The sequence below is a fragment of the Ceratotherium simum genome, chromosome 26 (assembly GCF_057802395.1).
Source record: "Ceratotherium simum simum isolate JZ-2026a chromosome 26, ASM5780239v1, whole genome shotgun sequence".
Taxonomy (NCBI): Eukaryota; Metazoa; Chordata; class Mammalia; order Perissodactyla; family Rhinocerotidae; genus Ceratotherium; species Ceratotherium simum.
In genome coordinates, this window is record NC_141925.1 from 15703620 (window position 1) to 15728329 (window position 24710).

General features: G+C 42.7%; 1 protein-coding gene across 2 annotated transcripts in view; it reads left to right on the top strand.

Annotated features, from left to right (window-relative positions):
* Positions 1-24710, top strand: part of VPS35L (VPS35 endosomal protein sorting factor like) — a 117748-nt gene that overhangs the window by 64236 nt on the left and 28802 nt on the right. Inside the window, exons 20-27 of one of the 2 annotated variants that reach the window (XM_087417062.1) lie at positions 4490-4552; positions 5690-5775; positions 6964-7044; positions 8990-9053; positions 11282-11380; positions 12945-13022; positions 13859-13973; positions 14982-15278. In XM_087417062.1, the coding sequence (XP_087273188.1) occupies positions 4490-4552; positions 5690-5775; positions 6964-7044; positions 8990-9053; positions 11282-11380; positions 12945-13022; positions 13859-13973; positions 14982-15214 (819 nt within the window). In that variant the 3' untranslated portion in view covers positions 15215-15278. Of the gene's footprint in view, positions 1-4489; positions 4553-5689; positions 5776-6963; positions 7045-8989; positions 9054-11281; positions 11381-12944; positions 13023-13858; positions 13974-14981; positions 15279-24710 lie in introns of those variants that run through there. The other variant, XM_014796339.2, reaches the window with a different exon arrangement.

A 24710-nucleotide genomic window follows, 5' to 3' on the forward strand; every position in this document is an offset into this window, starting at 1 on the left:
AAATTTTTTCTAAATCATTTGAGGGTAAATTGCCTACATCATGGCACTTTGCAGAGAAAGCATTCAGTGAGTATTTCCTAAGCACAAGGACGTTCTCCTGTATAATCACAGTTTATTTATCAACTTAAGGGGCTTTGGCGTTAATATGTTGCTGTCACCCACCCCACAGTGCAGGTCCCGTTTCATCAGTGGACTCAGTCATGTCCTGAATAGCAGATGTTTTTTCCTCCAGTACAGAACCCAGCGCAGGGTCACCTACTGTAAAGTGACTTTTGACCTGATTAGGATTTTATTTTTTATTTAATAACATGATGTTCTGACACTTATTGCCTATGATCAGTTTCCAGCTTAACTTCGTATGAGACAATTAGTGACATATTCTTGTAAGAATTTTAGAATTCTTACATTTTGCTAATTTAAGAATTTTTTACCATTTGGCAATTAATATGGTTCATCATTATAATTTACTGAGCAACCACTGACTATCGGACATTTTTCTAGGTGTGATGAAAGCAATATATAGTCGTATAGCAGGCGCTTGGTAAATATCATTGAGTGAATGAAGTGTTCAGTGTAGAGAGGATGGGTGATCCCCCTGTGGGTTGTCAAGGTCTCGGGCACATATGAAGACTGAAGGGCATTAGAATTTTTCTTGAGGAATTTTCAGTAAGACCTTGCCTGCTGGGGACCCAATTAATTGAAAACTTTAAGTAAAATAATGATTTTAACGCAGTCCATTCCTAAGAGAGAGGGAGAAATTGTGCTGTGCTATTATTCTGTCATATCTAAGAGCAACTTACAGAAGCTGCCCCGAGGTCAGCCTGCATTCAGGATGGCCACCCATGTCGGTTGTGAGCCCCTTGTCTTAAGTGAGGGCCACACGAAGAAAAATAAAACTGTGAAGATAGCTTATTCCAGGTCTGGGATAGGGAAGGTACAAGGTGAGCCTGGAACCCTTGCTTGTGCCAGAAAGTAAGGAAGTACTTGAAAAACTGATGGGGGGACGTGTGCAAAGGGCACGGGAGCAGCTTGGAAGGGGCCCCCCCAGCTCCCCATTTGAGCATCAAAAGAAGTAAGGACAGGAATGGGTTATAACCCATCGAGTCAAGTAGAATCCAAGAGTCTATCCCTGTGGTGAATGCAGTAGTCCCCCCTCATCATGGTTTCACTTTCTGTGGTCTCAGTTACCTGCGGTCAGCCATGCTCTGAAACTATTAAATGGAAAATTCCAGAAATAAACAATTCATAAGTTTTAAATTGCATGCCGTTCTGAGTAGTGTGATGAAATCTTGCCGTCGCGCTCTGTCTACCCCAGGACATGAATCATCCCTTTGTCCAGCGTATCCACACTGTATACGCTACCCACTCATCAGTCACTTAGTAGCCGTCTCGGTTATCAGATGAACTGTTGAGGTATCGCAGTGCTTGTGTTCAAGGTACCCTTATTTTACTTAATAATGGCCCCAAAGCGTAAGAGTAGTGATGCTGGCAATTCAGATATGCTAAAGAGAAGCCATAGAATGCTTCCTTTAAGTGAAAAGGTGAAAGTTCTCGACTTAATAAGGAAAGAAAAAAAATTGTATGCAGACGTTGTTAGGATCTACAGTAAGAACACATCTTCTATAATGAAATTGTGAAGAAGGAAAAAGAAATTTGTGCTAGTTTGCTGTCCCACCTCAAATATGTATGTATAAGAAAGACAGTATATATAGGATTTGGTACTATCCATGATTTTAGGCATCCACTGGGAGTTTTGAAATGTATTCCCATGGATAAGGGGGGACTACTGTAGAGAAATACAGAGATGAGGGGAAAGGTGGGCAGGGGGTGCTGATTGAGAAATGTGGAGGAAACAGTAGAGTTGAAAAATCAGGGGCCAGTCCTGGTGGCCTAGTGGTTAAGTTCAGCGCGCTCTGCTTCGGCAGCCCAGGTTCACTTTCCAGGAGCACACCTATACCACTCGTCAGTGGCCGTGCTGTGGTGGTGACCCACATACAAAATAGAGGAAGACTGGCAACAGATGTTAGCTCTAGGTGAATCTTCCTCAGCAAAAAAAAAGAAAAAGAAAAATCACCATTTGCAGCCATCACAGTAAAGACAAGAATTATCAGTCTTCAGGCAAGAATCATCAATGGATGCTAAATCTAGGGGGGATGTTTGATGAGGAGAAGGATGTTTTCATATCTCAGAGGGTCTTCCCGTAGAATGAGTATCAATTGCAAGGGGAAAAATAGTGACGGTACAGTAGAGAAGTTGGACAGTCATTGACTGGCTAATCAAAATTCGTATCACCAATGAGGAGCAAGTGGATATCGTGTCCCTGCTGATGTGGTACCATAAGAAAGACACAGCGTCATCTAGGCAGCGGTCCAGTCAAGAATACGTGACGAGAGGCTGGCCAGGCTATGTAGGGGTTAAGTTCGCGAGCTCCACTTCAGCGGCCCAGGGTTCACGGGTTCGGATCCTGGGCGCAGACCTACGCACCGCTCATCAAGCCATGCCATGGCAGTGTCCCACGTATAAAATAGAGGAAGATTGGCACAGATGTTAGCTCAGGGCCACTCTTCCTCAACAACAACAAAAAAAGGCATGATGGAATCTAATCATGAAGAAACATCAGTCATGCCCAAATTGAGGAGCATTCTATAAAGTAATTGGCCTGTATTCTTTCAAAACATCATTGTCGTTAATGACAAAGAGAGGAACTCTTCCAAATTAACACAGACTACAGAGACCTGAAAACGAAATGCATTTCATGTTCCTGGACTGGATCCTGGACTGAAGAGAAGAAACAATAATACTTTATTATAGAGAACATATTGAGACAATTGACAAGATTGGAATATGAATGATAGATTAGATAAAACTATCAAGATTATATCAATGTTCACTTTCCTGAATTTGATAACAGCAAAGTGGGAATGTGAGAATATGGTTATTCTTAGGAAATACAAATGAAGGATTAAAGGATGAGGGACGTGATACATGCAATCCACTCTCATATGGTTCAGGGAAAAAAAAATATGTGTTACGTAAAGAGAATGATAAAGCAAATTTGGCAGAATAGTAAAAATTGGGGAATTTGGGTAAAGGGAATATGGGAGTTCTCTGTACTGTTCTTTCAACTTTTCTGCAAGTTGGAAATTATTTCAGAATGTGTGTAGATTGTGTGTTGACAACTTCTACCCTTAGACAGAAGGAAAGGTGAGATAAAGCAGATGTAGTAAAATGTTACTCATTGTAGAATCTAAGTGGTGAGTAATTGGGTGTTTGTTCTATATTCTTTGAATTTTCTTTATGTTTTAGCATTTTCATAATGAAATGTTGAAAGAAAAAAACAAAACCTGTTTTTAAATCAAGAAATGCATTATGCGTAGCTGTACTTAAGTATTAAAAAAATTTCGTGTTCTAAAGGGATTGGTTGCTATGAATGAGATTTCAGGAACTATTTTAACCAGACAGTATTGCAGTATCTTAATGCTCTGCCTTGGAGCATTGTTTGTCATTAAATTTTGAAGTCCTTTATTAAGTCTTTTGCTTGACTGACCTAATAAGCTACTTCATTATGAAATGGGGTTTGTACCTCTTAATCGTCTGTATTTTTAGAACATCAGTGATTTCCTTTGCAAAGGATTTAAATAGCAATATTTTTACCGTAAACAAAGTATTTGTTAGTAAATTTTCTCTTCTTGACAGTAACCAGGGACAGGGGTTTATATTTTATTTAGAAAAAGCAGCTCTTTGTTCTTCTCTCTCATGCCAAGGCCCTGTCGCCAGGACTGTGTGTGTCTCAGGGTGAGGGGTGGTGGCTACCAGTACCTGGGCGTCTGGGGCACACCTTACAGACTGTGCCACCATCCTCGGGTAATGATGTGGCCTTTGACCCCACCGGAAAACTCTGTCCAATGCCTCTCCACTGGTGTCGTCAAGAAACACGGGGCCTCTATGGCTTAGAGTAGAGGTCTGCAAACTCAAGTCCATTGGCCGTACATAGCACACCCCCTGTTTTTGTGAATAAAGTTTATTGGAACCCAGCCGTACCCATTTGTTTACATGTTGTCTCTGGCTGCTTTCGAGCTATAGTAGAGAGGAGTAGTTGTGATGACTATATGGCTCTTTATAGAAAACGTTTGCCCACCCCTTGAATATTCATAGCTGACATTAATGGAGAGCTTTGAAGGGCAGGCACTGCTCTACGCACTTGACCTGAACCATCCCATTTAGTCCTCACACTGAGCGAGGTACTGCTTTGCTCTGCATTTTACAGAAGAGGAAGTGGAGGCTGAGAAGTTGTCTCACCAAGACCACAGAATACGATGGCCAAACTCAGCCTGAGACAGGCCCTAACCTAACCCAGTAAGTCCTGCTCCTTGAACAGTCCAGGTTTCCCTTATTGTAATGTGATCGCCAAGTATAAAAGAGAGTTGCCTTTTTTTTTGAAACATCCAAGTTTTATTAAACTAGATGTGTTTTTGGTCTTGTTTTGCAGCTTCAGTCAATAATTAAGAAAGTGATTGCCCACTTCCATGATTTCTCAGTTCTTTTCTCAGTGGTAAGTAACATTTCTTAATTATCTTTGGAAATTTGCATCTGAGTCAGACTTCCCTTAATGTCTCAGTAATTTTTTTCACGGCGCCCTAGGCCAAAAGAAATTCTTAACAGTTCCTTTTATAAAGTAGTTATAAAGTTAGTTAGGTCATAACAACTTAAGCGGCATTTGAAAAAGCAATACACATAGACCGGAGGAAAATATGATCTTGATTTCCTTCAGTACTTACTAATGGGATGTGTACACCTGTTGGGCACCACACAGTTTCTCAAACCCAGGAATCAAACTGGACACGCTCTTCCTCATTTCCTCTTCCGCACTGATTTTCAGGTGATACTTTTCGTCATGCAATCTAATGTTGACACTATGAAATACATCGAGTTAAAAGTTGTCTCAGTGTCTGACAGAGTTGAGATTTGTATATTTCCTCAAAATTTAAGATATCCTGCGATGCCTCTTCGAGTTTGCTGCGGCACCCTGGGCAAGTGCAAACCTAGGTGCTTCTCTGTAGAGTGACATCCTTGCCCCTTCCCTTAGCGGCCTTCTTCCCTGGCACCCTGCCCTCTCCCTGTGCCCATTGATGTACACTCACAGGACTAAGATTTTGTTTTTTAATTTAATAATAGAAGCTATTATTTATTGGACATTCGCCATACTCCAAGCACTGTGCCTCATATCTTTTTCATAACACCGCTGGGAAGTAGGGGTAGTTGTTATTCCCACTTTACAGATGGGACAACTGATGTTGGAAGAGGCAGAGTAACTTGCTTAAGATGACACAGTCGCTAAATGTAGCAGAGGCCACACTCGAAACAATTCGGACTCTTCTTTCTCTGCTTGTAAATACGGTCGTAAAAAGACTGAAGAAAAGGTTATGGTCGTCTAAAGGTTGCCCAGGTGGTTCACCAAAATGTTAACTGGGCCCAGCCCTGATCCCTGGGGCACGTGTGAGTGGTTTTAATAGTCACTGTTTTTAAAACCACAGGGTCCTCTCCCTGCTTTCAGGCAGGTCCTTCTCTGACCTGCCTCAGGGAATTGAACAGCTCTTCCTCCGTTTTGTCCTTCAGAGAAAAAGGGACCCACAAATTCCTTCCAATAACTCCTGTAAATTGAACGTAGAGTGCTTTTTTTTATTTTTAGGAAAAATTTCTGCCATTTCTGGACATGTTCCAAAAGGAGAATGTGCGGGTGGATGTTTGCAAATGCATCATGGAAGCTTTTATCAAGTAAGTAGCAAGTAACACATGGCAATTGGAAGCTTCGATTTCTGATGTCTTTGTGAAACCTGTTGATAAGAAATCAATTTATGCACTTTGAGGCCTAGTGTTGTGTGCATATTTCATACCTAAAATAACATTGAAAGAAAAAGCACATTAAAAGGAGCAGTCATGATAAAAGTTTATAATTAGTGCTTAAGAAGACAAAGTAATAAGTGTTAGCAGTAGCCTGACCATCATCTACATTTTACTCCGATGTGTTTTTGGAAGGTGCGGTCTATTGATGAACTGCTTAGGGAGTGACATTTTAGAGACAAAGTCCTGCTTATCAGCATATCAGAGCTAGAGAGGTTCCCATCCTCAATGTTTAGATTTGTGGTCAGTTTTCAAATTTAGTTCCTTTCACTTTATTGATTAAATCTGTGTCTCCCAAAACTGCCTACTGCTGGTGGTACATGAAATGAATTTAGGTGTTACATGGAGGGGAGATTTTTATTTTAAAAGTGTATATTTATTTTAAAGTATAGTAGATAATGTATAACTAGTTTATTTAATCGGTGATGTCATGTATATTATTTTTTAGGACAGGTTGAGTTTAAGAAAAGTTAAAGTTACTTTAAATATGAAGTATGTAGATATGGTAAAAAAAAAATGTTAAGATGGAACTCAACCACAGTTTGGAAAATTGAGTTAGATGTTGCTTGAATATACATTTTAAGCTTTTCTTGTGTTATCTTTCTCAAAGATTAATTCCATATGCTTCTTAAATTCCATATGTTTATACCTACTTTACCTACATAAAGATTTGTTAAAAGAGCTTGTCCTTTGATATTGAGAAACCAAATTAATAATTTCGCCTGGCGCTTAACACAGTTGTAGACAGGTTGTGGACAGCTTGAGAAGGTTCCAGAAACATGATAAGAAAACAGGTTTGCTCTTTGCCTGGCTTAGGAAATGTAGCAATTTTTACCATGATTTTGCAATTAGGAGAAGTTATAATATGTGTTGAAGAGCAAACTTGTTATTTAAAGAAAAATTAAAAGAAAACCAGAACGTTGCCCATTGCTGCTGAACTGGGCCATGTTAAATGCCAACCAGATAATTTACTGCTTCTTAAATATGTACAGTAGGTGAGAACTAAATCCATGCTTTCATTGCTCTTGGTGTACATAGCTTTTATCTTTAAATATCTCCTAGGCATCAGCAAGAGCCTACCAAGGACCCCGTCATTCTGAACGCCCTTTTGCACGTTTGCAAGACCATGCATGACTCTGTGAAGTAAGCCATGCTGAGACGTAACATGGATCGGGTCTTAATACCACATAATAGTACATAAGAGAATTACTGCTTTAAGCTGTCACTGTGAATAATATTATTTTATGGGATCTATTAAGATTCTTGCTAATGAGGACATTCCAGTCCAGGAGAGGAGGGAGGCTGAGGGTAACCTTCCTAAGAAAATGAGATGGCAGATGTTTTTACAAAGGGATTTCTGTTGGGAGAAAAAGGCTGATTTCATCCAAGCAAACTCAAACTCCCTGTCTCCTAGAGATTTGAGAGCAGCAGATACAGTGTAATAATGAGTTCACTCATCCAGTAACATAGCCTTTAAATTTTTTCTCATTATTAGCCAATTATTTGAAATTCAAATGCAATTGCTTATATTCTTTACATGAAGGACTTTATTTTGTTGAGTATACTTGAGTCTCAGACCTATCCACGGGCCTTACCTTTGAGTCAAAGGCCAAATTATCGCTCATTTGCTTTCTAGTTTTTTTTTTTCTTTTTTAAACATGTTTCCATTTGACTGTGCTTCAGGCAATTCTTGCTTACTTGTGGCTGAAATTTTAGTCCCCAAAGAATTTTTAAACACAGCAGCTTGATTCGCTGGAAAATGTTACAAGAATTGAGAAAATTGTTTTGGAACTTAACCATCAACACATTGAATTGTGTTTCTTTTCTTTTTTTTCCCCTCTGAATTTTAGAATCTTTATTTTCATGACTTCATGCTTTTAACTTCATGGGTAGTTATAAAAATCAAAATATGAAGACTTTTCATAATAAATGGAACTGATAGGCTTTAGTTGGACAAAAAATAGAAATAAAGGCACAAAAAACATCCAGAAAGGCACTCACGTCAGGTGGATATTGGTTTTTGGCTTAAGTAAGATAGAGGGTTTATTTCTCTCTTGCTAAAAGTATGAGGCCAGAGGTGGAGGTAGGGTAGCTCTGCTTTAGAACATCATCCGCGAAACCATGTTCCTTCTCTCTTGTTGCTCTGCCATCCCCCGGGGATGTTGTCCTTGTCTTCCTGGAGGAAGCTGGCTTACCTTGACCATGTCACAGCCTGCAGGCATTGGAGGACAGCAGTTTTCTTTCAGGAACATAACTTGGAAGGTTCACATATCACTTGCATGCACATCCCATTGGCCAGAACTGTCACATGGCCACACCTAGCTGCAAAGGAGGCTGGGAAATGTAGTCTCAAAGAATGAATGGGACATTGCATATTGGAGGACAGTATACAGTCTTTGCCAATACTTATTTTCCCCTAGAACAAATCAACAAAGAAAAACTTAAGTTTCTGTTTTCTCTGGACTCTTAAAATAAATAAATTTGAGGAACTATTTATAGGCTTTCATGTGTAAAATCAAGACTATAAGGACTTGGCATTTTCTTATTTATATTTGCGTTAAATTTGCTGTTAAATAGGAGCCACTGAGATCTGTGATGTACTTTAAGATGCATTCCCCCAAATAAGAGGGATTGATGGATGGAGAGGGGAATGGATAGTTATGTGATGAAGCAAATATTGTAAAATGATAATGGTAGGGTCTTGGTGGTGGGTGTATGGGTGTTCATTGTAAAATTCTTTGCTGCGTGTTTGAAATTTTTTATGTTGAACAAAAGTTCTCTGAAATAAACATTTGAAGTTAGACCTTGCTACCCAAATTCCCAAGAAGAGAAAGTTACCTTCTCTTTTGCTGTTAATAAATATATCTTGAGAACAGTATCTTTGAGAGAGATATGAAACACATTGAAATTATGTTAATTTAGATCACATATTTTCATCAAAAAAAACACAGCCTGTTGAGAGTTTTTTAAATCTAGAAAACGCAAAATGTTCTTACTTGTTAAATTGCTTACTACTTATATCTTTTTTTTTGTTTAGAAACTTTCATTTCTTACCCCAGTGTTAATTATGTACCGTTATTGATTTTAGTGCACTCACTCTTGAGGATGAGAAAAGAATGCTGGCATATTTGATTAATGGATTTATAAAAATGGTAAGTATTGGAGAAGAAGTTTCCGTGCGCTTGGAAATGTGATGTAATTGTTTGTCCTTATTCGAGGGAAAGTGGTTAACATTATGTTCCCTGGTGCTTTTCATTTTTATTGAGATAAGATGAAATTAGAAAACATCTTACATTAGCCAGCACTCCCCTGGGGGCAAAGAGAGCCAAGACAAACTGGCTTAAGGAAAAAATAAAAAGGGGAGGGTGGGAGGGGTACTTATTGACTCATGTAACAAGAAGTCCAGAGATGGAACTCTCCAAAGGAGCAGCTGGACTCAGGGTCTCCGTGGTGTCACCAGGACCTGCCGTGTGTGTGTCCTTGGCTCGTGGCTCTGCTCTCCTGGCTTCCTCTCAGGCAGGCTCACTCCCCACGGGAGCTCCAGGTTTCCATTCCTTCCAGCTCTGCAGCCCAGCAGGAAGGGCTCCAGCAGAAGTCCTGGGATTGAGTCTCTTTGGATTAATTTGGGTCACCGGCCCATCCCTGAACAAATTGCTGCTGTGAGAGGGAACAAACACACCGACTGGCCAGGCCAGGGAGATGTGCACATCTGGGCAACCCGAATCACGTGGATTGGGATGTGGTGTTCATAGGTGATGGTGGAAACAACACTGGGGCGCAAAATGCCAAGTGTCCACTCTCCATCCATCTTAGTTACCCATGTTGAATAACAACTCACCTTAAACCTTAGTGGCTTTAAATAACAGTGTTTTAATTCTCACAATTCTGTGAGTTGGCTGTGTAATCAGGCTGCTCCGTGTGATGTTAATTGGCGTGGCAGTTGGGGCTAGAGGATCCAGGACGGCCGTGCTCACGTGTCTGGAGTCTTCGTGCTGCTGTTGGCTGGGCAGCTCACTCTCGTCTGTGTGACTTCTTTCTCTCCACTGTTGTCTCGTCATCCAGTCATCTTGGCTAAGCTCTCCCACGTGATGAGGGCACGGATGGAAGCTGCACGGCCTCTTGAGGCCGAGGTTCGGCATTCACACAGTGACCAGTGCTGTGTTCTGCTGCATTCTGTTGGTCAGAGCAAGTCACAGGCCAGCCCCTTGGAGGGGAGGGAAAGTAGACGGCGCCTCCAGATGGGAAGAGTCCACAGGGGCACTGCAAGAGGACGAGCAGAGTAGGAGGGATTGTTGCAGCCATCTTTGGGAACAACCCACCACGCCATCCTACCCAGAACAGCCTTTGCCTTCAGCCCTGGTGCACAAAGCTAAAATACCAACTGCTGCCCAGGTCCTCTGTTTTAATAGAAATGTCAGACAAAAGCTGACCGAGATAAAAATAACTAGAGCACTTTGAAAATAACCTTGAAAATGTGACTTGTTCAACAACAGGGGTCGATTTAACTATCCACCTGACTCTGTGGGTAAAAGACCAATTTTGATGAAAATTCAGGGTTAGCCTTTCAATTCCCAGGTTAGGAAATGTCCCTATGGCTTTTACTGGGTGCCTCTCCTGTGCCCTTGATTTATATGCCAATCGTGTGGTATTTATCCTTTTATGGCTTTGTCTGAAAGCCACTGAGTTACCATGGAAAAGAATATGAGGGAATAAGATGTGAAACCTGATAGCTGTAATGGAAATAGCAATGTTAAACCACCTCTGGACCAAAATGATTGCTGTAGCAGTAAAGTTTGTCCTACTAACCAGCTGTTCATAAATTTGAAGAAACAGGAGAAGAGGGGATTTTTAATGGTGGAGAAACTTCCATCTGTGGCTCCGGCAGCCACCAGTGAGCTGCTGAGGTTGGAATCCCCACTAGGAAGCAGAAAGGTGTGGCTCTTATTAGGAAAATCCTCTGACAAATGGCTCCCAATAACCAAATTTATGTTCTGTGAAAAGGCCACAGCTGACAAACAAGATTCCATTATTTCCTTCCCAGTGGTTTTGTTCTAGCCTGGGAAATCCTGGTTACATTCTCAGATTGTGTTTTATACCCTTTGGTCTCTTTATGTTCTACTCCGGTGCCCATGGGTGGTCATAGTAATTTCTCAGCTATGTGCTGCGTGAAGTACTGTAAAGTCTAGTTAGAGCGTATTCCAGTGTGTATATGTGTGTGTTTGCACCCTTGACATTTCCACCCCTTCATATTTGTGGGATTTTGAACCACTTGTCATTATAGCACCTTCCCCACCACATGAAGCTCAGGAAAAACCTTCCCAATTGTGTGCTGCCAGTGGCCTAGAGGTAACATTGTCAGCATCTTGCTCCTTGCTTCTAGGTTTCCTTTGGCCGTGATTTTGAACAACAGCTAAGTTTTTATGTTGAGGCCAGGTCGATGTTTTGCAATCTGGAGCCTGTTCTTGTGCAGTTGATTCATGTAAGTATTTTTGGTCATTCATTCATTCTCTCAATAAATATTTATTGATCATCTTTATGCCATGCACTGATTTTAATCTGGGATTCTCATATGGCTTCTGTTCCCAAGGTATGAAAAGTGTTTTCTCAGAGGTTAATAATATCTACAACTTTAAGGTTTTAGATGGTTTTTATTGACCTCTTTTTCTCTGAAATTTGCATATTCTGATTCCTGCATGTCAGCAGCAGAGAGTTAAGTGAGTTGCACTGATTATTTAGTTGTGGAAATACTAACCTAGATAGAATCCCTTGGCACCTACCCAGCGTCCCAACTTCCTTGGATCATGATGCCTTTCAATAACTTTTCATGGTGCCCCCAGGCCAAAAGAAAGAAATAACAGTTTTGTTTATTAAGAAGTTAAGCTCAAACAATTTAAGTATTTATGCCCTAGCAACTTGGTAGCCCTTTGAAACAACAATATATGTAAATTGAAAGAATTGTATTTTCACTTCATTTTTAAACCATAATTACTTACTAATGAAGTGTGTGTACCAAGTGGGCGGCAAACAACTTCTCAAACCTTGGATCATCTTGGACACCACTCCCCTTATTTCCTGTTCCACAGTGGTTGTTTTTGCACAGTACTTTTTATCACAGCAGCTGCCAAAACCCCAGTTCCGCAAAGATGTGACGTCACTGCAAGGAATGGAATGCAGCGTGGTGTTGAATCCGTGAGCTGTCTCACACCAGTGCTTTGCACAATGTTCAACAATTGAGCATTGCTGTGTTTTCCCCCCAAAAATGTGGTGCCCTGTGAGTTTGCTGTAACACCCTGGGGTGTCACAGTACATAGTTCGGGAACCATAGGTCCAAACTTTTCATATCTCTTGAAAGATTTCGTAAGGTTCTTTAATTGCTTCATGTAAATTCAAGGAGAGCAACCTCTTTATATATTTTTTTTCCGGTTATTGGGTTATGTAGCATTAGTAAACTTAAGTCCTAAAGATAGAGACTTCATGCGTAAGTCAGGAGAGGTAATAGTACCCACCTTGTAGGGTTGTGAGGATTAAATGAGTTAATGAATGTACAGCTCTTCGAACAGCACCAGTATGCTGTAAATGATGATGTGGCTGCCATTATTACTGTTCTTAGGGTTATTGTTAGTATTGCATAGCTAAATTATATGGTCTGCTCTCAGATTTGGACGTTTCTCTTAAGATCACTAAGATCTTAAGCTTAGTGTGTGGGATTTCTGGAAATGGAGTATGTGAACCCTGGCTATTCATTAAACCAGAAGGTGGTCATTTATAATGCTGGTTGATAGGCATGACTAACTCGCTGTGGGTGCCTTTTATTCTTACCCTCTTGGAGATGTTTGCTCTTGGAGATGTTTGCTCAGGCCAAGATTGAGTCAGGCCCTCGGACCCCTTTGGCATTTCAGTGTTCATTGCTAACCAGTCTTGGTCCCACTTAGCTTGTGCTCATTGGCTTGTATGCAGTTAATGTCCAAATCTCTATGGAAGATGTTAATCTGAATCAGCCATCATTTCATTACCATTTCTGTTTTACTTATTGACAAATCTAGAGTGTGAACCGGTTGGCAATGGAAACAAGAAAAGTAATGAAAGGAAATCATTCCAGAAAGACGGCCGCATTTGTCCGGGTATGTTCTGAAGATAAGACTTGCAGACTTTGAACTCCAGTGGGTTGTTCCATTTGCGTGTTTCTATTTAGAAAAAGACAAGTGTATCATAAAGGGGGTTTAGTATTGATTTTCCAGATTAATTTTTCCTTGCATATCTATAGATTGACCAGTTTTCTTAATGTTTTCAAAAGAAGCGATCAAAAGAGTCTGAATTTCGATACGCGTTTTGGGGAAGTGGTTGAGAGATGGAGTTGCAATTTTGTGTATCAGCTGAATTATCTCTGGCTTGTGCCTGTAACTGGAAGGCCTAGGGGCTTTTTTCCTCTTGATGAGTTCTCAACTTTGAAAACAAGTTTCAGCTTCTTGAGTATGCTGCTCAAAATTTTATCGAAACAATACATATCCATGTTTTTAAAAATGAAATCCTACCCAAAAGATTACAATGAAAAATAAGCATCCCAGCCCTGCTGTCTCTCATCTCATGCCTCTTTCCTCCGAGTCAACCACCTCAAACTCTTTTGTAGCAATTTCTTCTTCTGATTACCTCCATATTTTTAAGTAATTGATTTAAATGGCTACTTCTTAACTTCTCAGTGTTAAGTGTTATTTGTTTACTTCCTGTGATGATGGACGAGTGTTTTTCATACACCATTACTCTACTCATTTCCCTCTCCCTCTCCTTCCAAAGAGGCGGACACAGCAGAGGCAAGAGGGAAAAATTGGGGCTCCAGATGGGGAGATGAATTATTTTAAGTGTTTTTACTTGAAAATATGTGATGGGTGAAAACAGGAGTATAAGCCTACCGTGATGGCATTGCCGATGTCACCTGTTGCGTTTCTGCCCTTTCTCCTAGGCCTGCGTTGCCTACTGCTTCATTACCATTCCCTCCCTGGTGGGGATCTTCGCCCGCCTCAATCTCTACCTGCATTCTGGTCAGGTGGCCTTGGCCAACCAGTGCCTCTCCCAAGGTAAGCCATCAGTCTCTCCTTTGAGCCCTCGCTGGCTGCTTAGGAGTGTGTGTGTGTGTATGAGTGTGTGTGTGTGTGTGTGTGTGTGTGTGTGTCTGTGTGTGTAGAGACAGAGAGAGATTCCTGTAAGGAGGAAAAAAAGCGATCAATAAATGATGAGTTTTAAGCCTATTTCTTTAGCAGGAGGCACATCAGACACACACACATTTATAGAGTCAGACAGATTACAGAGCGTGGATATTTTCCTGTAAGAGCCTCCTTAAATCTGTCTCAGACAGGCAGCTCAGACATCCCAAGCCAAGCATGCCTAGAGAATTTTAGAAGTGAGGACTGCTCCATCACAGCAGGTTCATGTTTATTTTTTGTTGGTGTGTGTTTGTTTGTTTGAAACCCTAGAGACACATGAGTAGAATCTAATCAGTATAGAATGAATCTCTTACAGCTTACTGTTAGGGGAGAACTTCTGCTCAAGACTGATTCTTGTACAGAAGCTGTCCGGAGGCAAGGATGTGTACGAGTGGTTTATTTGGGGGGTGATCCTGGGAGGGAAGGAAGCCAGATAGGGGTGTGCTAGTGGGCAGGTTATGCTCTGGGCAGCTGAGGTGCGTTCCCACTGGGGACCTCTGGGAGGGGGCGTCGAATGGCCCTGGTGTTACCCCGCCTGAGGGGCGAGGAAAACAAGTTATTTACCCTTTACTCCCATGTGTCATCGACTGGGTGATGCCTCTGCGTCTGGGGCATCAGCTCCCTGGCACTCTGGCCTGCTCCACACCTGAGCCAAGAGAAAGCCCTCAGGTGGAGGGTTGCAAGTGTTTGCTGCTGGATGCCCTCGTCATCTCCTGGGACAGTGTGTGCCCAGGGCGTGCAGGCAGAGCCCTAGCAGCTCAGCAGCAAGGTGTCTATCCAGCAGGCCATACCACAAAGAGTAAAAGAAATTCTGGTGACATTTCTGGAGTATTTGTTACGTGGCGAGCCCTTTGCACAAATTATCTCATTTCATCTTCCCAGCAGCCACAGGAGGCCGGTGCTGTGGTTGGTGCCTCATTTCCCAGGTGAGAATGCTGAGGCAGGGGTGGCAGGTAGCCTGCCCAGGGTCACTGAGCCAACACTCGGCCCGTGATCTGTCTGACTCAAGGCCATGCCCCTTCACTGCCCTGGTAGACGGTTTGTGCAGGACACACAATCAGGAAGCTTCTGTGAATAATGTGGGAATTTCTGTTGCACTGTACGAGGTGGACTGATGTTTTCAGTGAATATGTTTTCATCTCCTCCCACCCGACATCACAGTTTATGCCAGGATTAGCGATTTACCACTTGCCGGTGTTGGTTTGCATGGGCGCTAAGGGTGGGTCGGAGAGTGGTCCTTCCCCCATCTGAGTTCCAGTGATCATCTATGTCTTGATTCACCTGGGGCAGCTCTGGGCACCGAACTCTTCAAAAATGATTGCTATCCAAGAACCTTGTGAAACTCTGCTTGGTTTTGCTTTTGACTTCTAGGGACTCCAGTGCATTTGGAATTAAACCAAATACCTTGTCTCTAAGTCCCCACGTGGTCTGGTGCCTGCCGGCCTTCTGTCCTCATCTCAGACCATGCTTTAGCCACACCGGCTTGCTTTCAGTTCTTTGAACATACTAAGCTGTCTTCCAATTCAGAGCCTTTGCACTTGCTGTTCCCTCTTTCTAGAATGATCTTCCTCCAGATATTTGCATTTTTTTAAAATTACCAGGCAGGAGATGAGACTCAAGCCTCGTCTCTTTAGGGGGGGCCTTTCCTGTCCACTCTAGCTCAAGTAGCTACACCTCCCCAATCTGTCATGCTCTATACCATCCTCCTTAAGATTGTCCTTGCACTTACACGGTCTGATGTTTTCTGTGTGTGTCCATTTACTTGCTGATTGTCTGGACACCTTTCCGCACCAGGCCTGCAGGTCCCACACGAGCAGGCACCTGCCCTCATTGTGTGTCGGTAAACATGAAACTTCCCCTAGTGCCGGCTGTGGTTAGGATGCCAGGTCAGCAAGAAACAAAGTAAAACAAAAACCTGATGATGTGCAAAATGATGATCAGATTAGATCAGATTGGCTGTTAGAAATTTTAAATCTTATTGTAAACTGGTTCCCTCCTAGAAAGTTCAGGAATAGTAGACCTGCGTGGGGATGCCTGAGTTTGTGTCACCTGCAACATTGGGAACAGATTGTGTGCTGCGGATACCAGAGCTAGGGACTGCAAGTGGAGACCCTCCAAGCCTAGAGCTTTCTTCTCCCAACTTGATAAACTCAGAACCATGAACTTGAATACTGTAGATCACAGGCGAGTTTATTATGACCAGATCTCCTCTGAGGCCTCATGCTATTTGGGAAAAAAAAAGCAAAACAGAAATTCTCAAGCTAAATAAAGCTTCCCCCCTCACCAAAGACTTGCCGCTCCCCAGAACTATTCGAGGAGAGCTGTGTGTGGCTGTTTCCCTGTTGTGCTGCCTGTAATGCCCTCGTCCACCCGAGAGAGAAGCAGTGTCAGAACAGCCCGTACACTTGTGCGTCGTTAGCGCCCTCAGTGTCAGAGCTCTGGACTCCTCATCTGCCTCGCCGCTCACTTTGAGCTACTGCGGGGGAGCAGGAATGTGGCGTCCACTTCATGTTGAATAATTTATCTGATGATTTTTACTTGAGTCTCTAAACGCTGTAGTGCTAAACCTTAAAAGCCTATTGTTGTTCTGAAAGCCATACATGGCCATTGCTGGCCAAAATAAATAATACATTCAATTACTGAGAATGGGAAGGCTAAATATAAATTAAATGAAGCTCGTGGAAATGAGCCACTTTTGTTTGCCTCCCTTAAACATGCTCCCTCTCAGCTGGTTATAAAACATCCCCTCCCCCAGATTCATTTTCTGGCCTCTCTTGATCTGGCCTCTGTTGTGTCTCTGTATCAGGTGGTGGCTTTGCCAGGGTTCAGTCCAGCCCAACTGGTAAACTCCCGCTGAACTCGGCCAGGCCGGCGTGGGGTGCTGAGGAGGCGCGTTACAGGGGAGGCCTGGTTTGGCCTTTTGGTGCAGCACGTAGACCATTGCTCCTGCGTAGTCAGGAGAAACCAGGAGTTTGCACATCAGTTGCTTGGTCATGTGCCTCTCACCTAGAGGTGGCCCAGAGCTGCCTGTGTACCTTTTCTTCCAGCCGCTTCACTAGGTAACTTCTTGCCTTGCTTGTCAGTGGTTCTTTCTGGAAGATTATTATCAGGACACAGCAAGAACAAATTGTTTTTCTCTTTACTTTTGTCTTCATTCCTTTATCTTTACAGTTTCTAGACTCTGAAAGGAGGGTGTTTTACAGTAGAAGTGATGTTTAAGGTGGGTCTTCAAAGAAAAACATGTTTATTGGAGGATGCGGGAAGGGGAGCAGAATAATCCACATTCCAGGTAGGGTGAGCGGCCTGAGCAGAGGCAGGAGCCGTGAAATCACATGGTGTATTTGGTCAACAGCAGGAAGTTGGGATGAGGCCCTAATTCATGGTGACTTGCAAGTCTTCTGAATGCAGTGGTCCCAATCGTGACTTACGTGAGTGACCACTTCCGAGCTGGATGCCCTTGGATGAGTGAGCCTTTTTGTGCCTCAGTTTCCTCATCTGTAAAGTGGAGATGGTGGAAGTGGTTCCTGTTTTAATCCTGTGGATTAAATGAGATAACGTACTTAGAGCACTTGGCCCACCACAGGAGCTGCTCCGTAAATATTAACTTAGTATGTCTGTCTCTCAAAAGTATGCTGTGGAGTTTTAGGAGCTAACTGCATACAGCCACAGCTCTGTGGTTTCAGAGTTCTGAAAGCCAACTTCTCATATGCAAAAGCTTGAGAGATCTTCAGGAAAGCTGATCTTGGATTCAAGATTAACCTGCTGAATTTTCCTGAAAATAAAACATGTATAGTTCCTCCAAAGATGAGACAATAGATAGAACAATTAAAGCAAAGCAGTGGTAAAAAGAATGGCTTTTGTTCTTATCATTAATAATAATGCTTTTCCCTCCTACAGAATTCTCTCCTCTTGCTTTTAATTTTACTTGTTTTTGGCATCTTCATCTGTCAGAGCTTAGCTCACAAGCCACGTCTTAAGGAAAATCATCCTTGGCCTCCCCACCCCCCAAACAAAGAGTTAGGTCAGGTTATCCGGTAAGACATGTTATGGTTACATCTTGTTCTTTTCCCTCATTGTACTTATCACCATTGTTATTTGACAAGTAAATATGTAAAGAATTGTCTGCTTTTCTCCCCTGCAAGAGTGTCAGCTCCGTGAGGTCTTACCTGTCCTGTTCGCTGTGGTGTCCCTGGCTCCTGGCATGTTCCCCTTCCTCACGGGTGCTCAATAAATGATGAATGAATGAATGGTCACCACATGATAACAATGGTTGATAATTCTTAATAATATTGGTAAATGTAAAACGGTACCAAACCTTTCACGGTGTGGACATAACTCCTAAGCAACCCTACTCTTTGGAAAAGAGTCCCATCAAAGCCCTCTTAGTAGGTTTTACATAATTTATTTTCATATTTATAGATAAAGAAAAGTTAGGTTCGGACATGCGGAGGCTCATAGACATGTTGAATGAAGCTGTGGTGCTGGTTTGATCCATGAGGAACATGAAGAAGGACAGAGGAAAGACTGCAGCCTGCTGTTATGAAGCCCCCTGGCTCCTGTGAACCGTGTCTGCTAGTGGAGATAGCCAGGGCAATAGTGTGGAAGAGGAAAATAATTTTGTATTTCCTCCTCCTGGAGAGTAAGGAGTAGCTTGTGACTGGGAGAAATGGTCTCTATCCACTCACCAAGTCTTGGGGGTTTATGCGTAGGGTCATATTTACTAGTTCAGTTGACAGATCATCCTCTGAAGAATATGTTTAATGTGACTGTTTTTGCAAACCTTGAGGGCTTTCTGGTGATCGTGGACAAAGCAGATTGTTATTATTTTTTTTTCATCACTTTTTTTGAGCATGCATCATCTCCTTCCATGCCATTATGTGCTCTTTGTTCTTTCTTTTTTTTGGCTCGGAAAGATTGGCGCTGAGCTAACATCTGTTGCCAAACCTCCTCTCTTTTTTTTTTTTCCTTCCTTCCCAAAGCCCCAGTACATGGTTGTATATTATAGTTGTAAGTCCTTCTAGTTCTTCTATGTGAGCCAATGCCACAGCATGGCCACTGACAGACAAGTGGTGTGGTTCTGTGCCTGGGAACTGAACCTGGGCCGTGCAAGTGGAGCGTGCCGAACTTTTAACCGCTAGGCCATCAGGGCTGGCTCCAGATTATTTTTGCTGGAACAATTCACAGGGGGGCAGATGGCATGAAGCTTGTTACCCACATTCATGTCTAAACACACACGATCCATCTACCTTAGGGAGTGTAATGGAGGGATGGCAACCACTGATGGAACGCACAGCAAAGGAGCAGGGGTGAGTCTTTCCCTTAAGTTCCCTCAGCTCCTTGTAATAGTAAACATCTATGATTTGCTTCCTCCTGCCAGCATTTCTTGGCCATTGTTCACATGCAAGCCTCTGTGCCAAGCATCGTGCCAGAGAGGAGTGCACTGAAAGAGACTACGTGCTAGCGGGGAGGGCAGGTCTGTCTGCAGTTAGACAGGGCAGTGTGCAACAGATGTCAGCAAGATCTTCATAGAATGTGCCAGGGGATTTTAGGGGAGAGAGAAATGACCCTCAGCTTGGAAGAGCCAAAAAGCTTTATGAAAGAGGTGGCATTGAAAGCCTGGAAGGGAAAGGGGGATCTGTATATGCCGAAGTGAGGCAGAGGGCATTCCATGCTGAGACAACAGCCAGAGCAAAGGCCTGGAGGCTGCAAAATCAGTGCAACTGGAAGGAATGTTAGGAAGATAGTTTGGGGCCTAATTGTTGAGAGAACTGAATTCTCCGCAAAGCACTTTAGTTTTATTCAGTACGTATTATTTGATAGGTGGTTTATTTTCATTTTACAGAGGAGGAAACTGAGGCTCAGAATCGGTACATGACCTGCCCAGGAGCATCCTGCTAATAAGTGGCCGGATCTGACCTCAAGTGCTCTCCCAACCTCAGTGCTCCCCTGTAGATGGGTTAGTTCCTCTAAACCACAATAGTCTTATTTCTAATCCCTGTTGTGTGTGGTTGCCAGAGACTAATCATTATAGATTAAACATTAGATAAACTTATGTAGGAAACAAGCAGAATTAAGATAAGGAATGCCTAATCCTTTCTTTTTTTTTTTTTTTTTTAATTTTATTTATTTATTTTTCCACCAAAGCCCCAGTATATAGTTGTATGTCATAGCTGCACATCCTTCTAGCTGGTGTATGTTGGGTGCGGCCTCGGCGTGGCCGGAGAAGCGGTGCGTTGGTGCGTGCCCGGGACCCAAACCCGGGCCATCAGCAGCGGAGCACTTAACCGCTAAGCCACGGGGCCGGCCCAGGAATGCCTAATCCTTTCTTTAGGGAAATCCAAACCTGACATCCGCAGGGAGACCTTCACAACCTCCTGCCGGCTACTGCAGGGACGACAGAAAGGTGTGTCATCCCTGCAGGGTCCCAGAGAGATGGGTCAGGAAACACGTGGGCTGAGTAGTGAGAGATAAAACAAGAGAGCATACAGGTGCCTCCTGATGGTGCTGCTGAAACTGACAGGTCATTTACATGTCCCGAGTGGACTTTTCATGTTGTGTTGATACTCACAGTGAATTTAAAGGGCATTCTGCATAAACCAGGTGGCAAAATCAAGGTTAGATTAAGCTGTCACTGACAACAATTAAGCCTTAATGAATGAAGTATTTAATGATCCCTAGGCATTCATACTTCTTTGAATCTTGCTCTATATACATCAAACAGTGGCCTTTAAATCCTCAAACTTCACTGCTATAATAACAAATTCTATTACAAAAACACAGTTTATTACTAAACAGTATTAAATCTCTATGGATAACTTACCTGTGGACATTTGGACTATGAGGCTTTCCCCAGAGGCACCCCCATCACTTGGTGACAGCACATCTTCACTGCAGACTGCCTTAGTCAGCTCTGCTGCTATAACAAAAATACCATAGTCTAGGTGGCTTAACCAGCAAGCATTTATTGCTCACAGCTCTGGAGGCTGGAAGTCCAAGATTAAGGCACTGGTAGATTCAATGTCTGGTGAGGGCCCACTTCCTAGTTCATAGATGACTGTCTTCTCGCTGTGTCCTCACAGCAGAGGGGGTGAGAGGGCTCTCTGGGGTCTGCTTTATAAGGGCACTAATCCTATTCATGACAGATCCACCCTCATGACCTAATCACCCCCCAAAGGCCCCGCCTCCTAATACCATCACATTGGGGATTAGGATTTCAACACAAGAATTTGAGGAGGACTCAAACATTTAGTCCGTAACACAGACAAAGTTTGAGGGAGTAGGCTATGTCCCAATGTTACGTTTTATACAGTAGTTTCCATTGATATTGTTAATCCAAACTAAACTTATCCAGAGATGGAAAATGTTGAAGACTGGTAAAGATGTTTAGTAATAGGTTGATAGAACTTGAGAGAGAGTGAATAATTCTTGTAGCCTGAACCCCGCTTTAATAAAGTATATTCAAGAGATGGAAGTCTTCCAACCCCTTTCGACATTTTGTCCTGAGAAATTGTGATGTCCTTTGCTAGCGTTCCCTGGACTAGGAGCTATCCATGAGTCGTCCAGGAGGGCATTTGATGGCTGAAGGTCTGCTGAGACTGGAGTGGATTACTTTTGAGGTCTCGTTTAGCCCTGGGAGTTTGTGACTCTGCAAAGTAGTAAAGATTTCCATGAGCACTGACCTAATGCATTATTGAAAAGACAAAACACCGGGGCTGGTCCTGTGGCCTAGTGGTTCAAGTTCTGCGAGCTCCACTTCGGCTGCCCAGGTTGCGGGTTCAGATCCCCAGCACAGACCTACACCACTTGTCAGCCATGCTGTGGTGGCGACTCACATACAAAATAGAGGAAGACTGGCACGGATGTTACTCAGAGCCAATCTTCCTCACCAAAAAAAAAAAAAAAAAACCAAACCAAAAAAACACCATCTCTGAGGGTGGTCTGGGTTGTCACTTCTTGGCTGTCTCTTATGATTCATGTATTGTCTCATATTCCAAATTGATAGTGCCAGTGACACAAAAGGATGAACTGACTCTCAGAAGTTACAGTCAAATCTGAGTTCGTTTTATCACATATGGAGGTTATTCAGGAAGACTGTCCGGTGTCCTGTTGAAAAACAGACAACCTCTATGTTACTTTAAATCTTAATGATTTTTAGTATAAAAATATTTCATGCTCATTTGAAAAAATTCAAACAATACAGAAACGTAGAACCTAAAAAAAGTGAAAAGTCCCAAAATAAAATTCTCTGGTAATGTGCTCTGTCTCCTCCCCTCCAAAGAATATTCACTGTTCACAATTTAGATATTTTTCTTGATTTTTTTCTTCTATATATCCATTAAAAATACTCATTCATTTTCATATGCTCTCAGCCTCTCTCTTCCGCCCCCTTCCCTCCCCATCTGTATTCTTACATATATATGCAGTTTTCCTCCCTTTAGCAATGAGGTTGTATCTTCCACAATGTTTTGCAATTTGCTTTTTTAGCTTATCAGTAAATCTTGGCCCTTCTCCCCACCCATATCAATACATGCAGATCCACCCCATTCTTTGTAATGACTGTTCAGTGTTCTGTTTCTTTTCTTTTCCTTTTTGGAAGTGCTATAAATTATTTCCCCAACCCCCCTCCATTTTTTTCCCAAACTCCTATTGAAAAGTATTTGGAGTCTTTCCAGTTTTTTTCTCTTGCAGACAATGAGCAACCTGCATCTTAATTCCGAACATTCTGAAGCTTTCCGACAGTTGTCCAACTGATGGGTATTTTAGTCTCTTAGAACACGGAACCCTGTTGTTCAGACAGTTGTGTGCAGGGCCTCGGTGCACAAAACAGGTACCAGTGGGGCTCTTCTGGGGGGCCTGGCTGTGGGGGGCCGCTGGCCCCTGAGTTATCCACAGGAGCTGGAAAAGGCCTCAGAGCATAGGGTGAAGCCCTTTAAAGCCTTGAGAAGAAGAATCCATGCAAGTGCAGCTGTCTAGAGCTTGAGCCCTGAAGCACGGCTCACTTTGTGGAGCAGCTAATCAGAGAGGAACCTTCCTGGCCCATTGGCTGTGGGGTGCAGATTAGCACCCTGGGCCCTGGAAGAGGTGCATCTCCCTCAGCTTAGTGCCTCACCTTAGGAGGGTGGCCGTCCCTTAGAGCAGCAGGAATGCTAGAGTTTACAGCAGTGGGTGCCCCTTCTCCACTCCCATCCCCAGCTTGCCCTGCTCCAGAAAAGAAGGAAGGGGTATTCCTCAGAAATTCCCCCTCCCTTTTTTTTTTGTTTTTGGTGAGGAAGATTGGCCCTGAGCTAACATCTGTTGCCAATCTTCCTCTTTTTGCCGAGGAAGATTGTCACTGAGCTAACATCTGTGCCCATCCTCCTCCACTTTGCGTATGGGATGCTGCCACGGTATGGCCTGACGGGTGTGTAGGTCTGCGCCCAAGATCCGAACCCACAAACTCTGGGCCGCCAAAGCGGAGTGCACGAACTTAACCACTGCACCACCAGGCCAGCCCCCAGAAATTCTGTTTGACTGTCTGCCTGTCTACTTTACTGCCTGACTTTGTGTTTTGTATGTTTATATGACTGAAAAATTTATATCAAACTTGTATTGCCTTTGTATGCAAAAGAAAAATTATTTTTGGAAATTTAAATTAAAATTCCAAAACAGTAACTTAACAGTAAGTGAAAGATCCCAGTTTCCTTCACCCTCAGCCACCTCTCCTATATCACATTTAATAGTTTGGCATTATCTTGCCTCACTTTTTTTATGCATCTGCATAAAAATATATACTTTTTTTCTTGCAAAGATAGGATCATGCTGTACACAGCTGTACAACTTTTTGTACTTAATGTGTCATAGACATCTTTATACATCAAAACATAGATCTGCCTTGTTCTCTTTATTAGGTGCATCATTTTCATGGTGTGGCAGAGCGACGGTTTCTTTAACTAGTCCCTTATTGTTGGGTTGAGCTTAGAGTTGATATAAAGATACTGTGATCCAAAGAGAACCATTGGCCCCATTGTCTGTAGTAACCGGGCAGCATGGCTAACCCTTGGGTTCAGTTTATCTCGTATCTTCAACTGAGCCCTTGTTTTCAGCTTCTGTTCACATCTCACCTTCTCCCAGGGTTTGCTATGACATATATTTTGGTGACCGTTCTGTAGTTTTAGTGGCTTTGTGTTTTGGGTGTGTTTGATTTCTCCGTGGCCTTATGGGGGTTTCTGGAATATCATGCTCCTTTGGTGTTCTGCAGACCCTTTGAAACTACCCAGATTGGGAAACAGGAGAGCCTGAAATCTCAGACGGAAAGTTATCAAAAGTTCTGTGGTAATTGTCTAACCAGCATCCCTGGCCCGGACTCACTATATATGTGAAATGACGAGGTAGCCTGCCCTGGCTGAATGTCATTGTTGCTGACTCCTTCTGTTTGCTTCTGGCTGAGTGTCTCCAGATTAAACCTTTCAGAGCGCACCTTTCGCCGCTGGAAAGTCATATTCTGCATTTATCTGAAGGATTCAGAACAATTTTTTTCAAACCTGTTGAATTACAAAATTCACTAGAGAAGCTTGTTTAAAAAACAAATGGCCCAAATAGTTAAGATGGTAAACTTTATGTTATGTGTATTTT